Source organism: Microtus pennsylvanicus, chromosome 5 (assembly GCF_037038515.1).
Source record: "Microtus pennsylvanicus isolate mMicPen1 chromosome 5, mMicPen1.hap1, whole genome shotgun sequence".
In the NCBI taxonomy this organism is placed as follows: domain Eukaryota; kingdom Metazoa; phylum Chordata; class Mammalia; order Rodentia; family Cricetidae; genus Microtus; species Microtus pennsylvanicus.
The window spans coordinates 30069102-30094490 of record NC_134583.1 but is presented as its reverse complement, the minus strand read 5'-3'; the positions used below and the strand labels follow the sequence as shown (position 1 = coordinate 30094490).

The window sequence follows — 25389 nt, the reverse complement described above, 5'->3', positions numbered from 1 at the left end:
GATTAGAGACTCTGTATGAAGTGACTTAATCTAGTGAGTCTTTTTCACATAGTAAAACACCTAAAATGAAGTTAACTAACTTCTGGAGTCTCTTACATCTAGATGGAATTGGGGTGACACCCTGATAAACACAAACAAGAGACTACCTAGTAGGTTTCTATCCCCAGGATATTCTGCTGCATACTTTGGAACTTCTGTAAAAGTAGGTAAAAAGATATCACAGCCATCTGCTATAATTTTCCACACACAGAAAATCTTGTTACGTTGTTCTAGAAAAGTTTTTCCTATGTATATTTTATTTTTCTGGAGTTTATGGGGAAAAGAAAGTGGGAAAGATGAATGGGGATAAAAGAAAAGGAAACTGTGGGAAGAGTTAATGTATTTCAGCAATGTGTTCTAGTTACATTCAGTGTCTAGAAAGGGGTAATTCCTTCTCAACATTATCTGGTCCTAATACTATTGGAACAAAAACAATCAGACAGACTTCAAAATCAAAATAAAGAATAATAATATTTTATTGGAAAACATAAGACAGTTGGGCTTTAAAAAAGTTACATTTGCTATGTTCCATAGGGACAGAGGTTAAATATATATATCCATTCATAATGATATTTCACAACATAAAGGGTCACCTTCTTGCCAACACAGGACCAAATAATGAATTGTGCCTATCCAAATTTGTGCTTAAAATTTCTGACGTGATACATTGAATTTTGGGATTATATGAATACTTGAAAGATTAGCATATTTTTAAAAACATACTCTTCATAAATGCACCAACTTTAATTCATATTATGTTACCAAAATCCACCTTAAACATTGACAAACCACAAATGCTGTAATAATTATTTAGGAACAAAGTTAGTCCAATGTTTGATTCCCTTCAGAGGTAATAGGTTGCCAGAACATTCAGTGAAGGTAATTATCTAAAAGAACTTTAGAAATACTTTAGGCTTTCAAATTTTGGTCTTTTATTTGTTGACTGTTCTAGAAGAAATTAACTGAGTGTATTTTGATTAATGGAATGCTAGGGCAGAGAAGAAAATTTCTAGGCACTAAATCTGGACAGACTGTGTCCATATTATATTTCCTGTATTTGGGAGCTTTGTGTGTGATTTATATCATTGAAGAAGTCCCCTTGCTCTAACAAATTTAAAAATAATCTCCTGTGAATTTATTTGATACTTTATGATTACTTATGATATCTGCCAAAACATGAACATCATAATTTTCATCTTTACTAGGCTAATAGAATGTTATTACTTCAAAAGTACAAAGCATAACACATCAAATCATAGATCAGAATGGAAGTGGACCACTCTGTTACATGTGTAACTAGTTATTATTTTAGTTTTCCCCCTTTTATGTTATTCCCTAAGCTAAATAAAACAACCACTTCTAAAATGAGACACAATAATAAATTGTTTTCTAAAAACAAACAAAACTAAAACTGAGCACCTTAGAGTATACAATCATGTAAAAAAAGAAAAGTGAAGGCCGCACCAGCCTCTCCACCTCTTAGGAAGGTGTGTCAGTAGAGTTGAGCTTGCTGTGTGGTTCTAATGTTGGAAGATCCAGGGAGAAAAACTCCAAGGCAGTGCAAGGTAAAATTTCACTAAGAACAAATGGCTTTTACCAAAGGTTTATGAGTCACTACAAATTGTTTTTAGAAACACCAGAGGGCGCCAGGGCCTGAAGCATAGAAACACAGGGGTAATCTTAACTTTCAGGTTACACACACATACTCACAGAGAGAGAGAGAGAGAGAGAGAGAGAGAGAGAGAGAGAGAGAGAGAGAGAGAGAGAGAGAGAGAGAGAGAGAGAGAGAGAGAGAGAGAGAGAGAGAGAAAGAATACCCACTTGAAGAAAGAAATCACTTCTGAAGAAATATATTTACATTTACACGTAATAACATTGTATGGTTAAATACAGAGACAACAGATCAACTGTCATACTTTGGTGAAGATAGAATTTTTGCTGTTACTTCTGAATCAAGAACTGAATGAGCATAAGTAGTAGTTTTAAAACGGTTGACACTAGCAATTCATTTAGCACCATACAGTTAGCACCAGAATACATAAATATTGGTAATTTACACCTAACATTAACAACTGTAGTTTCAAAGAAATTTCAAAAGTGTAATCATATGGTGATTGTAATTTTCAGCACCATTAACCAGTGAATTGTTAAACTTCCTCAATTTTAATCAGCATTTTACAATTCTAAGTTGAGCCATAACACAATTTTAAAAATGCGTCTTCACCCATACATATAACAATATAAAACTTTCATAAAAACAAACACAGTTTTAGTTATTACTAGAAATATAACTTTATCCCCCTAAATACTTCAGTAGATAAAACCTTCCATCTATGGTAGGATTTGCATCCTACGATGCCGCGAAACCTAAAGGGAAAGACAGCCACAGTTTCTGCATTGCTTTTCCTTCAGGAAAACATTCAGCTCATCCATTTATTTTTGCATTACTTACCAAGCAAGGTATAGACCTAAAACACTTAAAGTGGTATAAAGATGCACTGGGTTTACTAGGGTAGACTCCATAGATTTGTTTAATACAAAAATATGGGAAATACTTTGTTTCAATTAAAATATTCAGAATAGGCTTTATTGGTTGGACTCACCCTTCTTTTGCTCTGCTCTGTGCTAGCGCTAAATAGAAATTAGAAATGACATTTTTGTGAACATTTCAAGTGCAGGTGACAGTAGAGCCAGATACATGTTCTAGAGAAGTTTCGAAGGGCTACAGCCATGATGAGGCCAAAAGCAAATATTAATAATACTAATAACCTCAGCCTCTATGTTATTAAAGCAAGCTTCTCTATCATTAAATGAATGCTAAGACCACACCTACGCAGTTCACAAACATTCCTAAAAAGTAGTGCATCAATTTTGTAGTGAAAATCGTGGACTTCATTTTAGTTGCTTTTCCCATGTGAAGGCCAAAATGTTACTTTTCTACAAAATAAATAGCATTGGAGGACATCAATGCTGTTAGTCATATCACTTTCTAATGAAAGATTTCAAAATAACAATTTTAATACTGACTATTTAAAGCTGCCTGCACGAAACAGTTTATAGCCAGACCTGTTCCACCTCTGAGAATTACAGTGCAGGCCCATTTACCTAGCACCCCTGTGAAAATGTAAGACATTGTATCTCATTGTATCACACTGATACAAGCAAACTATCATTTGAATTAGACCAGGAAAGAAAATATCTTCGCGTAGCCATTTTATATACCAACAGTAAAAATTACAGACAGAATAGCAAATATACCCGTTGTGCTTTCAGCTTAGTTGTTCAGTTTTAAGAGTTGTTTTGTAAGCCTGCAGACCCTAATTTCAATGTCATCCCACGGACGGTTCATTTGAGGGCTTTTGCATGCAAACCTTCATATTTTAGAGAATTTTTAGTCTTTAAAAGCAAGGAAAGGCAGAATCAGTTTCAACTTTTACAAGTTTAGACTTTTAAACTAATTCTGAAAACTCCTCTGAACTAAACACTTGTTACACTCTAGACACTGGATAACATGCTATGATAAATGCAATGAATTACATAGAGATCATGCCAAGGAGAAGCGCTGGTACTGATCATTTTAATATTCATAAATTTCTGTTAATATGGTGAGTTAACCTTCATGGGCAAATCTGTGAACTACATATTATATATCATTATTATTCCTTCAATCTGAGAAATCCAATTACTCATGCAAGCTAGAAAGAAACCTGGAAATGAGAGTTGTAAATTTCTGTTTATATAGTTTTTCCTTCAGGTAACATTAAGGATGAAAACACTCTTAGGTGTGTCAAGCAGTTGCCATCAAAATGAAATTCCATCGAATGGCCAGATGGCACACACCTGTAAATTTGAAAGTTAGAGGCAAGAGGCTCAGAAGTCAGTCATTCTTGACTACATAGTGAGTTTAAGGTCAACCGGGGCTGTGTGAGACTGTCTCAGGGGAAATAAGGGGAAAGAAATAAAAAAAAAATGAACCAACTCTATATTGGATAATATTTCTATCCTCTATTGTGTTCCTAAAATGGTTCTTTAAATAAGGACCATATATGTCTCCACAAGGCAGCGTCACTTAATAGTAAAACATTTTGTTCCAATTGTCAGTGTTTAAAAGTAATTAGACCATTTGTTTGACATCAAGTAGGCCCAGTATCCAGATGGTGCATTCTTCTTCCATTGAAAGGCTCTAATTAACTATCTGCCATCTTTCAATGCATGCACCTAAGAAACTGTACTTGTGTATGTTAAATATTTAACAGAACTTTCTTCTGTTGTTTGTCCTCTGAAATTATCAGGTTTACTTGCTCTGTAAAGTCTGTACTCATGTTCATGTGTGTGTGCATGTGTGTGCACACACACATTTGAAATATGATTTGTTCCATGTCTTGGCCCAGATATTGTATTACCCTTCTGAAAAGGACTTTGTAAATTAAGCCATGTATTTCCTAATCTCATGAGAGAAGGTTTTGTGATGATTTACTTGATTTTCATAAACAATGTTAATGAGGAACTGAAAATCACTTTCCTATAAAAATGAAGTTCCATAATTAGTTCTTTGAAAAACATCCACCAAAGGCTATATTAACAAAACTGACTGCATGTGGTATTTACAGAGGATCTTGGATATAATACTCAAAAGCTCAAGATAGTAGGTAGATGACCTTCTCTAACAAATGGCAGGGGAACCAAGGAGATGAATGTGCCCTCAACTCTATGCATTTCTTCCTAAAAATCCTTCATCCTTTGTTCGTAGGTCCCAAGATGTATTCAACTCTTCTGGAGCTTCTGGCTGGTCTTTGTATACCAGCATGCTAATCCCATGATTACTCATGCCTCTTACTTCTCTTGGACTTCATCAGTATTCTGAGAATCTTGTCTTCAGTCTGGCCTATTCTGCTCCAGAAATCTTTGAGCAGTTGTCAATTCTTACATAGTTTGGTGGTTTGAATAATGACTCCCATAGGTTTATATATTTGAGTATAGGATCTTACTCAGACTTTTTAGGAAGAATGAAGAGGTATGGCCATATTGGAGAGGGTGTAAACTTGTCATTATGGTTTGACTTTGATGTTTAAAAACCCTGGCTCGGGGCAGTCTTACTCTTCTTGCTTCCTGCCTGCAGGTCAGGATATAAATGCTCACCTACTGCTCCAGTACCACACCTCCTTCCTGCCTATCTCCATTTTCCCATCAGGATGACCATGGACTAATCCCCTGAAACTGTAAGCAAGCCCCTAGTTAAATACTTGCTTTTTATAAGCTTCTTTGGTCATGGTGTCTATTCACAGCACTGTAACTAAGACACCTTCCATATTTCACTTAGATGTTGGAGTTTCCTGGGAAAGAGACACTTCACATGTGAGACAGCAGCATTTGTCATCCATCTCACCCTTAAGTGGTTAATATGCTTGTTCCTCAAAATACATGAAATATGATTAGTTAAGAATAATTCATAGCAAAATTACTAGGCTATGCTATTTTGTGGACATCTCTGATAGCTTCTGGAAGGCAGTAATCACATGTAATTATTTTTGCATTATCAGAACATAACCAGCAAAGTGAATTAGTCAAAGTAATTGTTGAGTGAATAATCAAAAGATTAACTCATTCAAAAAATTTTTAAAAATGAAACTGATCAAAATGAATGTTATGGAAACATCCATAAATTCAACATACACTTTAGAGACCCAAATAAAATTAAGTATCTCCAGAACAAATTCTATGATTGCTTAATTAAGTAATCTCCAAATACCACTGATTTGCAAACAATCCTTTCATGGGTGTTGTAGAAATGGTCCATAAGCCCAAATATATTTTTCATTTTTCCTTGTTAGCAATCACATCATATTATTGTCTATGTGTCACATCACACATCATATGTGCATGCATATATATACATATGTATACATATGAATACACATATATTACAGCTTGAACATATATTTCATTCCTTAGGGACATAGTAACATAATTTCCCTGAATATAGGTCTTGGAATTGAAGGCGATGACTATGCCATCACTACATATACAGTCATTTAATTTAAATTTAAGGTCAGAAAAATAGAAATCGATGTTTTGCTTGTATCCAAAACTTAACAAACACTAGACAACTGACCACTAAAATGAGAATAGGGTTATAATAAAATATGTATAATATGTTCAAACTCCAGCATATATATATATATATGCTTATGAGTTCAAAAGCCAATGCATCTCCCAGAGGAATAAAAAGACAAGCTTATTTAAACCAGTACAAGTAGTTTGACGTAACTCCTGGAAAGCACAGATTGTCAGTACAGGCTCCCCCATAACTCGGAGGACACGATGAACAAGGCACGCCTACTTTGTATGGTGCTTCTCCAATCCAGTTACCCCTAGGACGAAAAAGGAAAAGACGACATGAGTGCTGCTCACTCACCCCAGAGTCAGATGACTTCGACACACATGCTCACACACTCCTGACATGTGAGAAGCATATCTTATAAGGCCCTGAAAATTACATTCTTGTTTTAAAATTTTCCAAAGCACATTTTTATTCCATATTTCTTGCTTTTAAAACGCTTCCTATGTGAATAAATGAAGAGAACCTAAACTGAGAGGTAAGTAATAAAGTCTTATTTACAATTTCTGGTGATATTATAAGTCATGGACACCAGGTCCAGTTCACCCACTACATTTGTCTTCTACTCTAGCCACATTCGAGGGAACAAGGTCAGACCACAGTTCCATTTAATATGAGAGAAGAATAAAAAAAATGGTTACAATGCTCATAAGATTTATTTTAAAAGTTAGGAAAATTTAAGATTCTAATCTTTATAAAACCAGGAGCCAACTATTCTCATAAGAGAGTAATGGCTCATAAGCACAAAAGTGATTCTCAAATCTTTTTCCACATAGAAAACCAAACCAGTCAGATTTTAGTTGATGCTCTTTGAACTTTCATGGTTTGAGTACATACAACTACTTGATTGGTCCTTCTTGCTATGATGACACAAGGATTACAGTAATAAAACTAATTCTCTATGCAGAATATCTGAGCAAGGCTATAGCTTCTGGGCTTTTGTTCTTTACGTTGTAATAAAGGATGACAATAACTTATTTTCAGTATCAGACTACTACAAAATGAAGGAAATTAAATGAAGAAGTTTGGCTCTCAATGCTAAACCCAGGGTTCAGCACAACAGATCTCAGCGTGCATTTAACCTAAACCACACCTGTGTATACTTTCGTATGTTGGAAACCACACCTGGAGGTGACTGAGAAGCACACATGCAGGATATAAAATTAGAAAACCACTCAGCTGCGAATATGAGAGTTTAAATATTTAAAAAATAATAAATATTTAAAAAATAAGTAGAAAATGTAAAATTATATAACAGGCTCATTCCGTATACTGTTTCCAACATACGAAAGTATACACAGTAAAAATTTACTAATTAACTGTTCATATCACAAACTGAAATGGAAGTTTAGGATTTCCCACTTCCACTTAATGGAGTCTACTGTCTGCCTGGAGGATGGAATTCCTCTCCTCGAGGGTCATTTTAATGACATCATATGCCTATCTAGAAGCACTCCAAGCCTTTCCTCCTATCATGTGACTCATATGTTCTCATCTTCTCTTGAATCTTCCTCACCCTGTAATAAAAATCTTTTCTCTCACTATTTATTTATGCAAAGGTATATGAAAACAGTATACGGAATGAGCCTGTTATAAAATTTTACATTTTCTACTTATTTTTTAAATATTTAATATTTCTTAAATATTTAAACTCTCCAGCATGTATTTTGAAAACAAAACCCAGAACTGAAAGCTTACTATGTGTAATATTATCATATGTTACAAATTTCTAAAAAAAAACATACTTATTATTGAATAGAGGATAATAATGTTCAATAGTAAGTCAGTCAATTCATACATCATTCATTCTTTCATTTTTTGTTCAAATTAATTTATTTACATATTATCTGTCCTCTCTTTATTTTTCTTTCTTTCTCATTTTTCCACTGAAAGTGTTAGACTATAGAAAACTTCAATTGGAAAAATAATATTCACCCCCCAGTCAAGATTTTAAGTCTTAATAACCTATGATTTTTATTAAGACCAGAAAATATTAGTGTTTTTATTAAGACTATAATACATTAATTGTATAATACATTTATGTTTTTAAAGACTATCATACATTAATGTTAGTGCTATAATATATTAATGTTAGTGTAATGACTTATATTTGGGGCCTATCAATAAATATTATTAGGAAATTTTATTATTTGGCTGAAATAAGGAGCTAAATGAATTTTTAAAATCTGTCTTTGATGATCTCTTTAAAACCTGGCCAGTTTCTCACAGGGAGGAAGGATAAATGATTAATAAGAGGATAACAAGCATATATGGTTAAAATACAAACAAATGCAAGGCTTAGATATCTTTTGAAAGATATTTTCCAGATTCCTCATTGCAATAATTCTGAAGAAAAATCATAAATTTTCTTTTTTTTAAAGCCGGATTGGCCCAAGCCCACCACCATATCAATGAGTCTTGTGGTTATTTATGACATGTTTTTCCCCTTCCTCCATGTTTTGGAAGAGCTGGAGAAAATCTTTGTCTAAGACTCACTTTGGAAGGCACCACAAGTATCATAAAATTCCTTCCATATATGACACTTGTTCCAAATGGGAAGAGAACTCTGTAGAAATATGGGAAAAAATTTCTCATCCTCAGAGTTACAGCTATCAAGAAGGCCTTTTATTAAGTGTTAGTAAGCATTTATTGATCTTTTAAAGGAATATTAAAAAAATATAACTAGATTTTGTAATCTTCGACAAGTTAGTATTTTATTTATGTAAGCTAAAGAATTATGATACTGAATAAATTTTAATCTAAAAAAATGAGAGAAGTAGGAAAAGATCTTTTCCAATATGTTTCTTTCCTGGTGAAATAGGTAAGCCAACATTCTGGTATTGATAATTCAAAATATTGTCCTGGTAACAACTCTCGAGGATGCTTTCTGATACCTTTGATACTGGTGTCAATGACTACGAAACATAGTCTTACACTTAATGTAGCAGAGCAGTGACGGCAAGGAGAACTGGGTGAGTTCAGGTGTGTTAATGTATAAACCTTACAATTTTAACCCTGTCATTTTTCAGATCTGTGGGGATGATCATACTATGGGAATGTAGCAGAGGTGAAGGTGAAGAAGTTCTGCAAAATATATTTACTTCTATATCAAAAATATGCCCACCTGGCTGCTGATATCTAACATTCAGGCTACAGAAAGTGGAACTCAACTTGGTACTTACTTTGGAGCATAGTTGCAGACCAAGTACACTGCGCGTCGCCACACAGATCCCCAGACATTCATGTTTTGGCAAGTATGAATTGCACATCCTATTCGATTAGAAGTGGCCCAGACCATCTGCAAAAGTAAATCAATATCTTCCAAAATTGCTTAAAAATTCAACAGTCATCAAAATAGGAGAAAGCATTTTTTAAGATAAGAATTAAAAAAAACAAACAAAACAGTTGAAATGACCTGTGTATAATGAGTGCACATGGGACCAAAGCATCGCATAGGACACCGAGGGTTGCAATCCTGGGGGTACGGAAAAGCATAATCTTTTACTTCGTCATACCATGGCTTGACCAGCTGTAGAATAGAACGATATCTAGATGTCAAGAGAAAGAGCAAAAAAGAACTAAGTAAGCAGGAAGCTATTTAGTGAACTTGTCTTACACCATAAAAGTGTTATGAAATTGTTCATTATAACAAGCTCATCTCCACTCCTGAAAATTACTATCCACTCTCTGATAGAGCTCTTCAATCCTCCTGAAAGAGACAAGCATGAAAATTCCCCAAGAACCTTCAATCATCCAAGTATACGCTAGGCCAATTCAAAACAGAAGAACAGAAATTATTCAGGAAGCGTCAAAATCTTATTTAATGTATGCAAAAATTTCTCTATTCGAATTTTATTAATAATTTAGATTTATTAGACACATGGAAATAGTAAAAAATACTTTAACTCTAACGAAAGTGTTCATAAGAATGGCGCTATAAAATGTTGGTCATGATATTCTACAGTAGAAGGGAACATTCTGTCAGCAAGAATTTTCTCATTGTTGCACATACATACATGTCTGTGTACACACTTATGTAAATGCAGATTTTTCTCTTACCAATTTATTAATTAATTGTTTATATGAAATTATACACAATGATGGGCATATAGACAACCACACATAGATGACTTCTGCAAAATTATGGAGTTTTTCTGTGAATGGTATTGTGGGACAGGACACATCATGCACAATCCTTTCTAGAATTCAGCAGAGTTAATGACAAATACAGATGGAGGTAGCATGTTCCAAAGTAAGAGAGAAAGATGATCTTATTAGGCCTTATGAACTAGTTGTATAGCTTTTTAAAATCAAGTTATTCATAAGCCAAACATCATTTCCTGACTCACAAAAATCAATTGGAAATTGCTCATTCTACTTAAAATTGTTACCTTTATCATCTGTAGGGTCTATAAATAATGAAGTATAATCATGTGAATAACTGTTTCCTACCTTCCAGTTCGGACAGATAGATTTTGACCCAAAAATCTCAACAAATAAGAAGGTCCATGGTCCCAAATGCAAGTAGCTGCCCAGGCCTCAGCAGATTTTGCAAGATTTTCATCCCAGACCTGTAGAAGTTAAGTAATCCTTCAGTTTTGCTGAATTTGTTTTAATAAACAAAAAAAAAAGGAAAGAAACAATGTTCCTGTTTTAAGGAGTTCCTTCAATTCAGGGTCCTGTAATTATTATAGCTAAAACAAAGTATTAATTATGAACTAAACATAACTATAATAAGATAACTTCAAAGTTTTATAAAGGGTGCTATGTAGATAACTTACATTATATTTTAATTAAGTTAAAAATTAAGAAAGGAAATTAGTGGAGAGTTACTAATATATATGTATATATATATAGTCATATAAAGTAGGTTATTGTTATTTGAAAATGCATGCCAAAATTTGTATGACTCTTTGATTTCATAAAGGTTTATATTAGTCACTATGCAGACTGGCATTCCCATCTCAATAACTGCATAGAGAGGTCAAGCAAGCCAGCAATGTAGGTGTGTCGACAATAAATTACCTCTGTAAAGATAGTCAATCAACTTTCTATTAAAGTATGAAGCCACAAATATCAGTACTTCTCCACAAAAATCATATTCCATAAATTGGTATAGAATGTTAAACTAACAAATTTAATGTAAAACTATTTTACCCTAGTACTTAAATAAACATTACAAAGATATGTTTTTCAGCTTTAATGGGTTTATCAAACATTTGTTTATCCATAAAACTTAGTTAAATATGGATTTCTGAACTATTGACTGTAGTTTATTGAAATATAAAACTATACAATCAATTCACTAAAAGGTGATATCATCCATCAACAGCATCTTTTGAAATATTAATCATAGTTATTTGAAAAATACATGTATACATTATATATTAACGTGTACTGTTCTTCAGTTTTAAAAATACTTTATTACAATCAACTATATCAATCAAATATATGAATCACAGCATGGTACATATAGCACTGATATGAAACACAGTGGTCTTGTGTTTATGCTTATTTATGCTACTGAGATCAATGACTGGAGGCTCTCATTCATCATCTATCTGTCAGTTAACTCAGTCACAAAACTATAACACTGGAAGTGATGCCATCTTCAGATCCGCAGTCTCATGATTTGGATATACATAAGTAGTCCCGGAAGCAGTGCCAAAATGAACTATATGGTACTGGCCAGTGACTGACCAGCACTACTGAGAATATACACTCTACAAAAACAATTCAAAATATTCAACAAATGTCTGTGTGTGTGTGTGTGTGTGTGTGTGTGTGTGTGTGTGTGTGTAGTACAGTGCTGGTATATGTATTGTACATGTATTTTCATGTTTATGTAGAGAGTGGACATGCTCATGTAGAGGACAGAGGTTGACACCCATTGTCTTCCTTAGTCACTCTCTACCTTTTGATTTGTTTCTTTGTGTACACAAGGTTTCTCTGGACCTGGAGATGGTCCATTTGGCAAGAGTGAATGGCTAGCAAGTCCCAGAGATCCTCATGTGCCCACATTCAGAGCTTTGAAATTTCAAGCCCGTGTAAATGCACCTGACCTTTTCATGTGGGTTCTGGGAAATGAGATAAGGTTAGTCTCCATGCCTCCAAACCATCAATCTCCCAGGTTATTTTCATCCTCTGAACTTGGAGCTAATGAGTTGATCATAAATAGGGTAGATAAGCTTTGAATTAAATATTTAAAATGGGTGATTCTGTTTATTAATAAATTAAGAGTAGCTTGAGCTAAACAAGTATCTTGAGTGTAAATCACATGCAACTGAAACACTTAGCCTAAGAAAAGAAAACAGAATTCAAACTGATGTCAACTGAGTATCTGGCAGAGCTATGACCCTGAGAGATAAGAGGAAAATGAAAAGAATGCAGGATCCTCTTCAAGTTGGGAGATCCTTTGAACCTGACCCAGAGACATAAAATTGAGACAAGAAATGGTGCTTCATGGGAGAGAGTTGGGAGAAATTTCTTGTCTTATATAAGTCAGAAGAATTGATGATATTAATACAATACAAATAAAAGGCTGTCTTACCATGTGACCTGTTGGGAAGTACTCAGTGTACTAATAAACAAACATGGGACACAATGGCACCTGTGACTGTGTATTTGTGTCCAGCCAGAACTACTGGCTAATAAGAAACCATGATCGTTGGAATGTAACTCTATATAACTGTAGACTAGTTTGGAGATATTTGTTTTTAATTCCAAACTATGAAGTATGGAAGTGCGCAAAAGGACAAAATATCTTAAATATGTGGAAATGGTTATCAAATCAGGCAAAACAATGAAACAAAAAATAAATTATTAAATCTAAAAATAGAGTTTAACCATTTAATTTTCAAGAGGTCGACATTAAATAAATATGTGTTTTCAAAAATATTCTACATTCATGAAAAGAAATCCCTTCCTAAAAAACAATAAATTGAAGCTAAAATTAAGGAAGAAATAAGAATAATAATTTAGAACACCATAATCAACCTTGGAAAAACTATTGTGTATAGTGCAATTGTTTTCAAAGACAACATACTAGAAATAACAATATCCCATTGAAATTTTAGAGATAGATTTATGATTAGGATATGGATAAGGACACTATCATAGAAACAAAATGGTAGACAGCATGGAATATTCTAAGACATTTATTTTTGGATATTAATATGGGCATCTCTTACATATTTGGACTGTTTTTTGTCATTTTACCATTTTCCACAGAAAATGTTTTATTTTTTTAATGAACAGGGTGATCTGATCCTTTGTGTTAGATTGGGGAGAAGGTGCTGACTTGCAGAAGCCATAGACAAATTAAGTGATGATAAAATTATTCTTCTGGATGGCAGTCAAAGGCATCAACAGAGTTCATGGGCATTAACAAATTCATTTCTGTTTTAAAATTGGTGAACTTGCTTTTATTAGAAAGGAATGTTTGTGAAATGCCATTGAAGGAAACTGAGATGAACATATAATTGTCATTGTTAAATTATCTAGAAGGCTAGCACTGAGCCTTGGATCAGCAGGGGAAGACACAGGTGGGATCAGAGGTAAAGATGGGCCCTCAAAGGGCAGATTCAAATTAGTCATTAGATGAATTAAACAATATTTCAAGGATGATACCTTAAAAGATCAGAATGAGGCAGGTAAAATAAATAAATTAAGCCAGCATGTGGCCTCCTGTAGCCTCAAAAACACCAAGACCTCACAGTGTATATAGAACTCTCTAGGGAAAGATGAAGACAATGGGAAATGTCTTGTGCATATTGCTTTATTTTTTTGAGCAAGATCTCATTATCGAGCTTTGTACCATCCTATCAACATCTCCTGTGAGCTGGAATTACAGGTGTGCATTACCACAAGAGGATTTGTGGAGATGACTTAATCAACAGCAAGATGCACTTGTTTAGGGGTTGGGAGCTTGGATATTGCCAGCATTTATGATATGCTTTTATTATTCCTATTATGTGAATTTGAATTGTTTCCTTTTCTCTTCATGTCCATGGGTGGTGGCAAATAAAGAATGGTTGTCAACAGTCATTAACTCAAACTTCAAGCAAGAAAAATTTCAGATTATATTATGTCATATAAAGAATTCCTGTTTCTGAAATGTGAATGGTAAAAGTTTGCTACTTTTAGTACATGAAACACATTTCCAAGTAAGGATCATTCTGTGTTACAGACATTTCCTGATGGTAGTATCCATGTATTTTCAAAAATCAGGAATTAAATGAACATTGGAGTGAATTGTGTGTTAATGTAGAAATTATTCCTGGAAAAAAACTCTTTGTTTTCATCTATTAGTCCCTTCCTTGTCTCTTGACAAAGGTGTGGAGATTTGATCCACATTCTATAACCTCAACTGAGTCTCAAGTCCTGAACTATGAGCTTTTATTGTTCTTAAAGCACCTCTTAGAGTTTTCTCCAAAGTAATGCTTCTAGAATATTCTTGGGATTTTTGAGAAGGGATATGTAGCTCTACTTAGACCTTTTGAGACAAATTCCTAGATTAGAGACATTGGATGTGCATACATGTAGTACCAACTTTAATGTATTAACTTTATTCACCAGGATGGCATTTTAAAGCAAGACTTCAGATGGAACATTTCAGAAAAATATCATTCCAAAATCCCAAAATTATAAGGATAAGAAACTAAAAATCATGGCAACCCCTTTTCATCAAGCCTAAATTTAAATGTGTATATGGAATCTATCAATCATCCAAAGATTGGTAGCATTATCATAAGGCAATTCACCTATATTATTTTCCAAGTATAGAGAGTACAAGAATAATTTTATTTCATGTTTTAAATTATTTATTATACTCTCTGATATCCTCAGGGGAAGTACATGTAGGGAAATTTGCTATCCAATGAGCCCACGAGCAGGAAAGATGAATAGGCAAAAAGTAGCATGCACTATACTGCACTGCACTGTTGTGTGCTGTAGTGCATTGCTGTTCTAAGCCTGTCTGCTGTCTAACAGAGCATTTGGATCAATTGTTAAAAGAAGACATTTATGCTCTCTGAACTCTGAATTTCCATCTCTAAATGAAGAAATTTGTCCTTATCTTTCAAGAGTGTGATGAGAGTAAGTTTGATACAGAGACTAAAGGATATTTATCATATCTAGGACTAGAGTTCACCAACTAATATGAGTTACTATTGTTGGGAATTTAGAAACTGTAGTAAGGCCAAGGGGTTGGAGAGACACCTGAAATGGGAATTAGTTTGTGAATGTCTTTCATGAATTTATCAACCATTAATCTCTACTAACCAGCAGTCCAATGAAAAAAAAACAGAAAAGGCCTGAAGCCACTGAAAAATTAATAATGTAACTGTGTAGAAAGAAGGCACTTGCTCATAAGAACAGTAACATTGGGCAGATAACATTAGAGACTATTTTGGAAGTTGTAAAAGCATTGTTCAACATCTGCTTTTTACTGTAAAGTTTGAAGGTATTGTTGATCATTTAGCAATGACCCTACTCTTCAGGGTGAGGGGGTGGGGTGTTATACACCACTTGTCATATAACAGTGAAGTTTAGACTGCCACAGGGTTTTTATGAATGGTCCATTTCTTCCATTGATTAAATGTCACAATATATTAAAAATGGATTTGTTGATTATGAGGCTACCCTGGCATACCCATGCAAATCCCAGATCATGCACTGCCTCAGAGAAACCTGTCTGGCTACCTGCTGCCCACTACAAAATGGTTTCCAAAGAATACAAAGAGACAGATTTGGGAAAGTGTTCATGTTTTACTAAATCATGAAACGTGAATTAGTGGGGAAATATTAAATAATATTGTAAACATCTTTATAGAATAGCATTAAAAATAACATCCTTAAATAAAATCTTTGTTTGGATTGATTGCTGTGAATTTAAAAAATTTTCTGAACAGTTAATTCCAAAATGAACATATTGAATACCCCACGTAGTTTTGTCTAAATGTTTGTCATCTGCTTTGAGCACTATGGATAACAGCACAGGGGCACTAAACCATTGTTTAGGATGCATTTGCACCAAGCTTTTTCTTAAATGGCTTAAGACATCCGTTTTTATCTTCCCATGTCCCTCCTCCAATATAATCCTTCAAAAGTTCCCAGAGACAATCAAATCCCTCAAGTTTATAATCATGGCATGTCCTTGGGTTCTTGTGGTACAGTTTTCGGATATACTAAACTCGCAATACCAGAAAGTCTGCCTAGCAGATTTCTATATTATTTTTAGAAGCCCTTTGATTGTTTTCCCAAAAAATTCTTGTCCCAGTGAGCTGAAGTAGCTTGGCACCAACTAGGTTCTTAAAACAGATTTGGAATAGGGTGACATTTTCTTGTAAACATTCTTAAGTAGATTCCTATAGACAGACTCCAGTCCAGTTTCCATAACACTCCCCTACCTGCCTCACAGAGAATGCTCTGTTCCTCCGCTCAAAGTGCATCCTCATCCCACATTTTCTCAGTGGAAGAAAGCACCTATGAATCTTCTCACATCTTATCTGCTTTTCAACTTTCATAGCCATGCTCACCAGATGACAATCCCCTGTCACTCCTTGGCACCCTAAAATGTGTTGTCTCTTGTGTTCTCTGACTCAGAGTAACACAGTTGTCCCCCCTCAAAGACAGAGATGGGTCTTGACTGCTCCATCCTGTAAATATCTCTCTGCAACTTCATATGAATCACCCTTTATGACCTGATTTCCAAATATTTCACAGCCCCAGCTTACCCTGTTGCCTCAAACATACTTCAGGTTTCAATTATCTCTCACCAACCCTGTCATGACAGAGTCTGTCTGGGCATCCTGTCTCCACCACTGCCTTTTTCCATTCCTTCTTTACCCCACAGCCAGAATGACCTTTCTAAAATTCAAATACAATCATGCAATTTCCCAGATAAAACCTTTAATACTTCCCCTGATCTTATTTTTTTACCCACTCCCTCCCCTCCTCCCACTCCTTTCACCTCCTCCCCCACGCCCATCCACTCCTAAGGGAGGGTAAGACTTCCTATGGTAAGGTTAACACATTGCTTTGAGGCAGGACCAAGGCCCTCTTCACTATATCTAGGCCCTCCAAAAAGAATGGATTCCCAAAAGCCAATACAAGCAGTAGGGACAAATTCTGGTCTCACTGCCCATGGTCCCACAGTCTGACGCAGACATATAGATGTCACCCCCATTCAGATGGCTTTATTTGGTCCTATGCTGGTTTTCCTACTGTCCCATCAGAATTGGTGAGCTCCCATTAGCTCAGGTAAGCTGTTTCACTGGGTATTCCCATCATGGTCTTGACCTCTTTGCTCATATTATCACTCCTCTCTCTTTTCAACTAGACTTTAGGAGCACATCCCAGTGTTCTGCTATGGATTTCTGCATCTGCTTCCATCAGTTGCTGGATGAAGGTTCTATGATGGCATTTAAGATAGTCATCAAGTCATCAATTTGACTACAGGGCAAGGCCAGTTCAGGCACCCTCTCCACAATTGCTTAGGGTCTTAGCTGGGGTCATCCTTGTGGTTGTAGGTATAACTAACAGAATACAAAAGTTGAAAGAGCGAATCTCAGGTGACAGAAGGAATAGATTCATTGGTCATAGAAAATTTAAAGCCCTTGCTCCTATAACAAAGTCAATCAAGTTTTTTAGTGTCTCCCATTTCAATATTGTAATACTAAATTCTTTTAAACATTAAATCTGAGTCATATAATTATACCACCCTCTATCTTATAGAACACTCCAGTGACCACAAGGTCCCCCTCTCCTTATTTTTTATTTATTTATTTTGGTATAATAGATTTTAGTCTAATATTTAGCCACATCACTTTTGGAAGCTGGTACTACTCTGCCACCTCAGTCCATGCATGGGATAGATCTCCTGTACTCTGAAAGTGGTCAGTAGTTCCCCTGCTTTGACATGTTGCACACTGCCTTGCCCATTTCCTTGATAGACATACTGCTTCTGTCTGTGCCTCATTGCTTCCCCACTCCAGGAGACTGCCTAAAGTGGAAGGAGAGACTGTTTCTGCCACCCCCATAGTCATATACTCTAACCAGGAAAGCCACACATTTCTTAACTGTGGATTGTGGGACAAGATGGGACACTACATCCTATAAAGCACTCAGGAGAAACACACAAACTTACTCTTTTACTTTCTAGTTTGTGGACAAACATCACTTGCACTGAGATTGCAGCACACAGTGCTGGGAATCCCAGCCACCCGTTAGGTTGCCCCTTTGGTACTCACAGGTCCTCTTTCTGCCCATTAATGACACGGTTCAGAATCATGCAATTTTAATATCTTTATCATGTCCACTTCTTACAATCTCTAAGGAGAAAATGTTTTTGCCTTCAGATGTGGAAAAGAGAAATAAAAGGACATAAACTCCAAGGTAGGACCACCTTCTTTGGTGTTCAAGGAACCTGCAGCAGACTGTGTCTGGGAAGAAAGCACCTACAAAATGTGTCTGGTCTCTGCTAGAAGACCAGACACCCTAGTCCCTATCCAGGAGAGCAAAAATAATGAGCCCTGAATGTGCTGGCAAGTGCCGTCCTGTCCATCAACATGCTTAGCCCACTGCTTCCTGTCAGTGGTTCTTACAGGTTTTCTAGAAGCCATAAGAGCACTCATTGAAAAGCATTAGATAAGACACAGCAAAGTTCATGTTTTCCCAATAAAATCAATTAAGTTATACTTTCGAAACAAGAAGAAATGTGCTGCCTTGCCTAGAGCATTGCTTCATTAACAAAAAAGGGCAAGGATAGACATCAAAACTGTTTTGGAGAAAGGATCATATTGTGTATTTCAGCCTAGGCTAGTACTCCCTGCCTAGCCCTAGTTAGCCTTGAACTCAGCAATTTTCCTGCCTCAGATCTGACATCATAATGTTTAGTCAACTTCAGAAGAAAGGAAACAATAGTGGTTTGAATTATCCACATTCTCTTCCACATAAAGCCTAGATAAATTAAATTAGCATTTTTCTTTATTCCCAAGTCACAGATTATCATTCTAGGCCAACAATGTGTTGGCCTTTACCGAGGTTGGATTAATTGCCTCATTCATTCACTGAATCATGCTGTTACTTTACTACCTACTACTATTTGGTAATAGATATGTTTCCTTTCCCGAGAAGAACATAAGAAACCTTTTGTATTTAGCTCAGCAACTCAGATTTACCGGCAGCAAACAAACATAAGTCATATGATAACAGAAGTGATTTGAGCTTCCTGAGATATCATTACTATTTTCTTTCCCAGCCCATTTCTAACATAGCTATCATGTTGTCCGTAACCTGTTTCTCTGAATATCCCTACCATGTGTACTGCAGTTCACTTACGTCCTTCTGCTTCTCACTGTGTATAGAGTAACCACGCTGTTCTTTACCCTTACCTAAAAACCAACTACTGCTCCTCAGCAGTCACCGCCTCCTATGTATGCCGTGACTTCCTCATACGGAAGAAGCCTTCTTTCTAAGATGCCTTTCTGCCCTTGATCTCAAATGGCACACTCTTCCTGATCCTTTTGCATCAGGCCTTTGTTGCACCTCCTAGGCATCCTGACTGGCTGCTACCTGCTCATGGCTTGGGTCACCCCTGGCTTTGCTTTCTGCCACAGCCATCACACCTCTTGCAGAGCATCAGTGTCATGTTCTCCTCTTCCACAAAGGTCTTCACCATTTTCCAGCTGGAGGTTTTCAGTTCCACCCCCAACTCTTTCGCCGTGTTTGTTTCATGTTTATTACAGCAATCTCCTACAGCGGAGCATTATGCTTGGTGGTTTTACTCCCTATTTGCTTTGTTTTTACTGTGCTGCTTATACTTTAAAGACAAAGATTTTTATCTTTGGATCCCTTCCTTTCATGGAGAGGTTTCGGTTGTTTTTCTAAATTAATGTACTCAATTGCTCTGAATCAGAACATCCTGCAAACTGAACTCTGTATAAGTTTTGCAAATTCATTCTTTGGGGGATAATTTTTATTCTAAGAAACTAATGTGGCTTGTGGTTTAGAGTCATGGTTTAAGCTGCCCTTATGAAAAATGAAAAGCAGCTGGTGTCCAAAGCTCCCTGGAAATTAGTCAAGCAGCTAATTGAAGAAAGGGAGCTAAGAGTGCAAAGGTTTCACGTGCACATCTTACATTCTATCTGCATTGCTGCTTATGAAAAAAGACTCTGCTTTAGAAAACTAAGTATTACACATAAGGTGTGTTTTATTAAAGTCACAGGCACTATATAAACATGGTTTATAACCATTTTGTGAAAGTAAACCTTGATGCTCAAATTTCTTTTGTATCATTTTATTGTACACAGTCTAAGACAATTACTTAAAGAATCTGATTTTAAGAGGTTTAAAGGATTTAAAAGTATTTGTTTTATTTCAAGTGCGTGGTGAAATATCATGATGGGAAAATGCTAAAAGAATAATGGTATCAAAATTGGTGTTGTTTATAAACATATTAACAATTAGGGTTTCGTCTAAATGTAATAAATAATAGGGGCTCACTGTCTTTACACAAAGAATTTAAAAATCACTTCGCACCCTGTAGCCCTAAGGTTAGAGAGTTAGCAATAAGTGCCCACATGACTGTTTGTCAAGCTTGGTTGTGATATGAACATAATACAGACATGGAGGCAACAGAGAGCATAGCACCTCAGTGGAACGATGAGGTGCACATAGCTGTGGATATGAAAATGTCCTTGAAGGAACTGTATTTTAATACAAAAGTCTTGAAAAGGGTGGGGGATGAATTAGTTAAGGAGGATGGATTAGTAAAGGCCACCTCGGATAGAGAGAAACTGGACAAATGGCTCAGCACATTGTAGAATAAAGGAACTCCAAGGCAGTCTAGCACAGTTAGAGAGCACTGAGCCAACACCATTTTTTTTTCTGCAGCAGATACTGGAGAGGATGATTTGAGCCTGCAGCGGGTGACTCAGAGAGCAAATATTTGTTAGGTAGTGTAATAACATACCTTGAGTTTCTGAGGTGTATGCTACAGGTTAGGAACTGATCTAACTTCCCAACTGATGCCAATTCAAATCAGTGTTGTCAGTTCCCACTGAGATCCAGATTTCCACCTAGCTTAAACACTGAGTCATTCGGAGTACCTGCTCTAACCTCCAAGCTACCTATTAATATATGCCTGCCAATGAATTTCACCACAAGGCACCCAACCGAAGCAATTCTATTGATGGATTGAAACATAGGATCATAAAAGTGAGAAAGTGAGGCTATTTCTAAACTTCTTGGTGTTCTCTGCCTCTAGTCCTTTGTCCTGCTCTTTCCTCTGTGACTTCCCTCATCTGCGAATAGGAATTCTCTTCCACCTGTCCCAAGACCATACTCTCCAATAATCCCAGTGAGCACCTCATCCTGGACATGAGCTTTATCTTCATGACCTCATTACTTTCTCGCCTGCTCTTGCCGATTCGCTTATCTAGTTTGTTATTTTATTACCATCCAGAGGCCAAGGAGATTTGTTGCTTTTGTTCAAGAATGTGTGCTAGTGGCTTAGAATGGTGCCAACATAAGATAGATGCTATGTAAGCACTGAATATGTAGGCTTCAAACCACAGATTTTCACGTGGTTCTTGTTTTGCTTTAAAGATCATAGTGTTTTGGCTATGGTTTTTCATTGCATTCATTGAGCTAAAGAAGATTTGTGAATATATACTATATAATTATCCACTGTGTTGGGTTATCACAAAATAAATCAGATGTAAAGATTCTGATACCTGAGAAGAAAGCAATGAGAGAATGATAAACAGAACAAGAATAATTTACAATCTTTTCTGGAACTTTTCTGATAACATATTCTGATATTCTCAGAGATATCCTTCAGTGGACGTACACTGTAGTTTATGAATGAGAAGATCCCATCCCCATCCCAGTGTCAGACTGGACAGCATCATTCTTTGGTCACACCATCTGGGTTTAGTCATTAACATTTCTGGGTCTACATGATTTCACTTGGAAAACTGTGATCACAATCCCAACTTCAGATGGCAAATGTGGGTTTTCAAATGAGGTCATCAGTGGAAACAGCATGGGCTCTGGCATGAAGAGACAATTAAATAAATGCATAGGGAGTGATGTAATCCTTGATAAGAAGATTTTTTTATTCTACCAAGTTCTGTGTTCTGCCCATGCTACTCCTGGTGATCTCTTTGACCTCAATATTATTAGCATAGTGAGTTACATTATCCCATTATTTATTGATTGTTTATTTTGTACACTGTTAGTCCCATTAAGGAAAAGGAGCGATAGGCAAAGTGGGTCTTAGAGCCACTGAGGAACTTGTGTGAGTCCATAGTGAGTGACTTAGCTATGATCTAAACCAAGAGGAGCTTACTACCAAACCTGGCTCAGCGGTCATGGTCTTCATTCAAGGTTTTGTATCAATATGATCATAGTCAGAAAGCACTCCCTGACCTTGTAGGCTAGGTACTGTCCCTTTCTGAGCTCACACAGACCTCAGTGTTTACTTCTTTCACAATCTATAGTAGCTTTTGAAACATATTTGCTCCTCTGTCTAAGTGCAGCCGTCCTGCATGTGGGCAGCTGTTTCTGCTTTTAGAACTTGAATAAGTTCTCACTGAGTCCCTTTCACAGAAAGTTCAAAGAAACCCATTAAAGTTTAAAGAACAACTCTGTATCTGTGAGTTCTGATCTTATTTCGCTGCCGTCAACTCATACAGTCCTTACAAAAATCCCTTATGGCAGATGCTGACTGCATTTTTATCTTAGAGAAGATGACAGCAGAACACACTAAGTAAAGCGCTTATGCCACCTAAAAGGACAGGACTAGAACCCGAACATTTAGACTCCAGCATCCAAAATCTCAATCATACCGAAGATAATACCCAAGACTGATTAGATCCTTTGTTAATTTAACAAATTCTATTAAAGGTCATTTTAAGACTCTAAATTAGACTACTTTCATGAACTATGAATCCCCTAGATTCATTCACTATGTTTATGTTTTTTGTGACATCTATCAGTTGGTCAGGTACAAACAACCTATTGAGAAAAAGCAAATGGTTCTAGAAGCTGACACCTATTGGTGGCCTTCATTGCATTAAACAAGCTCCACACTGTGATCTCATAAAGTGAAACCCTTTAAATCATAACTTTGCATGACTTCAAAAGCAAAAATAAAGCTTAGCCAGACTCGTTCCTTTTAATACCAGCTTAATATTTTTGCTCTCTAAGTGAAATGATTTAAACATAGTCTATTTTTAAGAGCAAGCAAAGAATGTGTTCATGGCAACTTGGAACTGTGTGCAAGTAAGTGTACTGGCTTCCCTCTTATCTGAAGGACTAAGTCTTAAATCACAGGGAAGCAAGAAAAGAGCCAACGTGTTCTCTTAGAATACAAATAGACTAGTGTGGGTGAGAGCTTTGTCCAAGAACTGGGAGAGTCACCTCGCCAGGAATAAATCAAACACATGAAACCTTCAATTTCAAGCAAGATTCTCAAGAAATGTTTGAACTGATAAATATGACTTTTAGATTCAGAAAACACAGAAAAAGAGCCCCATGAAACCTGATTGGAAAGATGGCTTTGCAAATGTGGGCAGTCAGCATACCCCATTTTTTTCTCCTTATAGAAAACGTGGCTTGACAGGATTATGAAACTCACAGAAGAAAAGTCTATGTACATCCCCTCCCCTGTCTCTCTCGCATACATTAACTCATGAAAGAACACAATGTAACACTTGGGAGATATGCTGAAACCTTTCCCAAGATCAAGTACGTATCCTGTACCTCTTGACATAGAGGCACTGTAGTCCATTTCAATCCTACTACCCTAGAAATTACAATTCCTCAGTCAGAATTCAAGAAAGAAGGATTCCTCTTACCATATATTCCATGTTTGCTGCTGGTGGGAACACTTTGCCTCGAACTTGATTATGATAATCAAGAATGGCGATCATGTCATTCTGCGAGATGTAGCGCTTCCGCCTGGCTTTAGGGATACCCGCAGACTGTAGTGGCGCGCTCAGGGCTGCTTCAATATCAGTGAAATTATTGGTTGGCGGGGATGAGTCAGTGGAATTGAGTAAGACGACGGTGCTTGCTTCACAGAAGAGGGACAAAAGGATCGCAAGGCTGACTGCAGAAACTGCTATCATTTTGAGGGGTGGAAAAGAGTTCCCCAGGTTTGTTTTGCTTTAAAGCAAAAAAGTATACAGTTAGGGTCTTTAGAAAAGCAAGCAAGCAAACAAACAAACAAGAAAGAAAACAAGAAAAAAGAGCCATAGTTTAATGGATTTACAAGGTCATCGCTTGGGAGCATAGCTTGGGTTGATACTCTCCCAAAATCTAAACAAATGACTCTTGAAAAGAAAACTACGGTAATTTCTACACTATGTAGAAATGTGCTGTGAATCAAAGCCCCTAAGAGAAGCTTTCTGAAGCTAGGGGAAAAAAAAACTAAACCACGTGACCACTTATCCTGAAATGAATGGAAACCTTTTGCCCCTTTGCTCCAAATGCCTGAACTGAAAGCTATATTACTGCATGCCTGTTTCCAGTCAGGAATCTTTAGCAATGCAAGCTGACCTTGAGACAGACAAGGAAAAATACAGGTAGCCACAAAAAAAAAACCAAAAAACAGTGCTGATAATATGTCCCAGGCATTCTATACACTGAATGACAGAACACACAGAATCGCCCTAAGGAAAAAAGAAATGTGAGTTTCTTTACAATAATGCATGCAATAGAATCTAGTCGAGCCAAATAGCTTACCTCTGCACAGTGCGAAAATGAATACACTGTTCCTCCAACAATGTAAGGTTCTTTGTTAAGTTGTAGCATGAACTTGTGTAAAAGGAGTGTGTCTTATTACAAGCTCTCAGAGAGCAAAAGTCTGCAAAGTTTGAATGCTGCTGGCTACAGAAGCAGCTAACAGCTTTTATATGTCAGTTCGCAAAGTCCAGAAAGGGCAGGCTCTCCTAGGGTCTCTCAGCCAAAATCTAAGGGGAGGGGTTTGGGACAGAGGGAGAGAAAAAAAAAACAGTGATTGGGTGGCAACTTTTTTATGTGGGTGGTGAGGAAATTGAGTCACACCCACAGCTTACAAAGCACAAACTATAAGACACCCCTCCCCCTTTTTCTCTGAGTGTCTACCTTTTCTGTGAGTGGTTAATTTTTCTTTTTTACTATTCTCTAGCTCCTGGCTCCCATACCAAAAAGAAAAGGAAAGAAAGAACCGGGGGGAGGGGGGA

General features: G+C 36.3%; 1 protein-coding gene across 1 annotated transcript; it reads right to left on the bottom strand.

Moving 5' to 3' along the window:
• Nucleotides 1–1854: 1854 nt before the first annotated feature.
• Pi15 (peptidase inhibitor 15) lies at nt 1855–24980 on the bottom strand. The gene is made up of 6 exons (XM_075971449.1): nt 24911–24980; nt 24022–24331; nt 10610–10728; nt 9573–9705; nt 9340–9455; nt 1855–6410 (listed from the first exon to the last, which is right to left on the bottom strand). Exons 2-6 carry the CDS (start codon nt 24292–24294, stop codon nt 6275–6277), a joined length of 777 nt encoding a protein of 258 aa, XP_075827564.1. The 5' UTR covers nt 24295–24331; nt 24911–24980; the 3' UTR covers nt 1855–6274.
• Nucleotides 24981–25389: the final 409 nt, after the last annotated feature.

Coding starts and splice junctions, on each gene's coding strand:
- Pi15 (XM_075971449.1), bottom strand. CDS start 24,294: ATGATAGCAGTTTCTGCAGTCAGCCTTGCGATCCTTTTGTCCCTCTTC. Junction 10,729..24,021: donor CAGCAAACATGGAATATATG/GTAAGAGGAATC, acceptor TAACTTCTACAG/GTCTGGGATGAAAATCTTGC. Junction 9,706..10,609: donor CTATCTGTCCGAACTGGAAG/GTAGGAAACAGT, acceptor CTTGACATCTAG/ATATCGTTCTATTCTACAGC.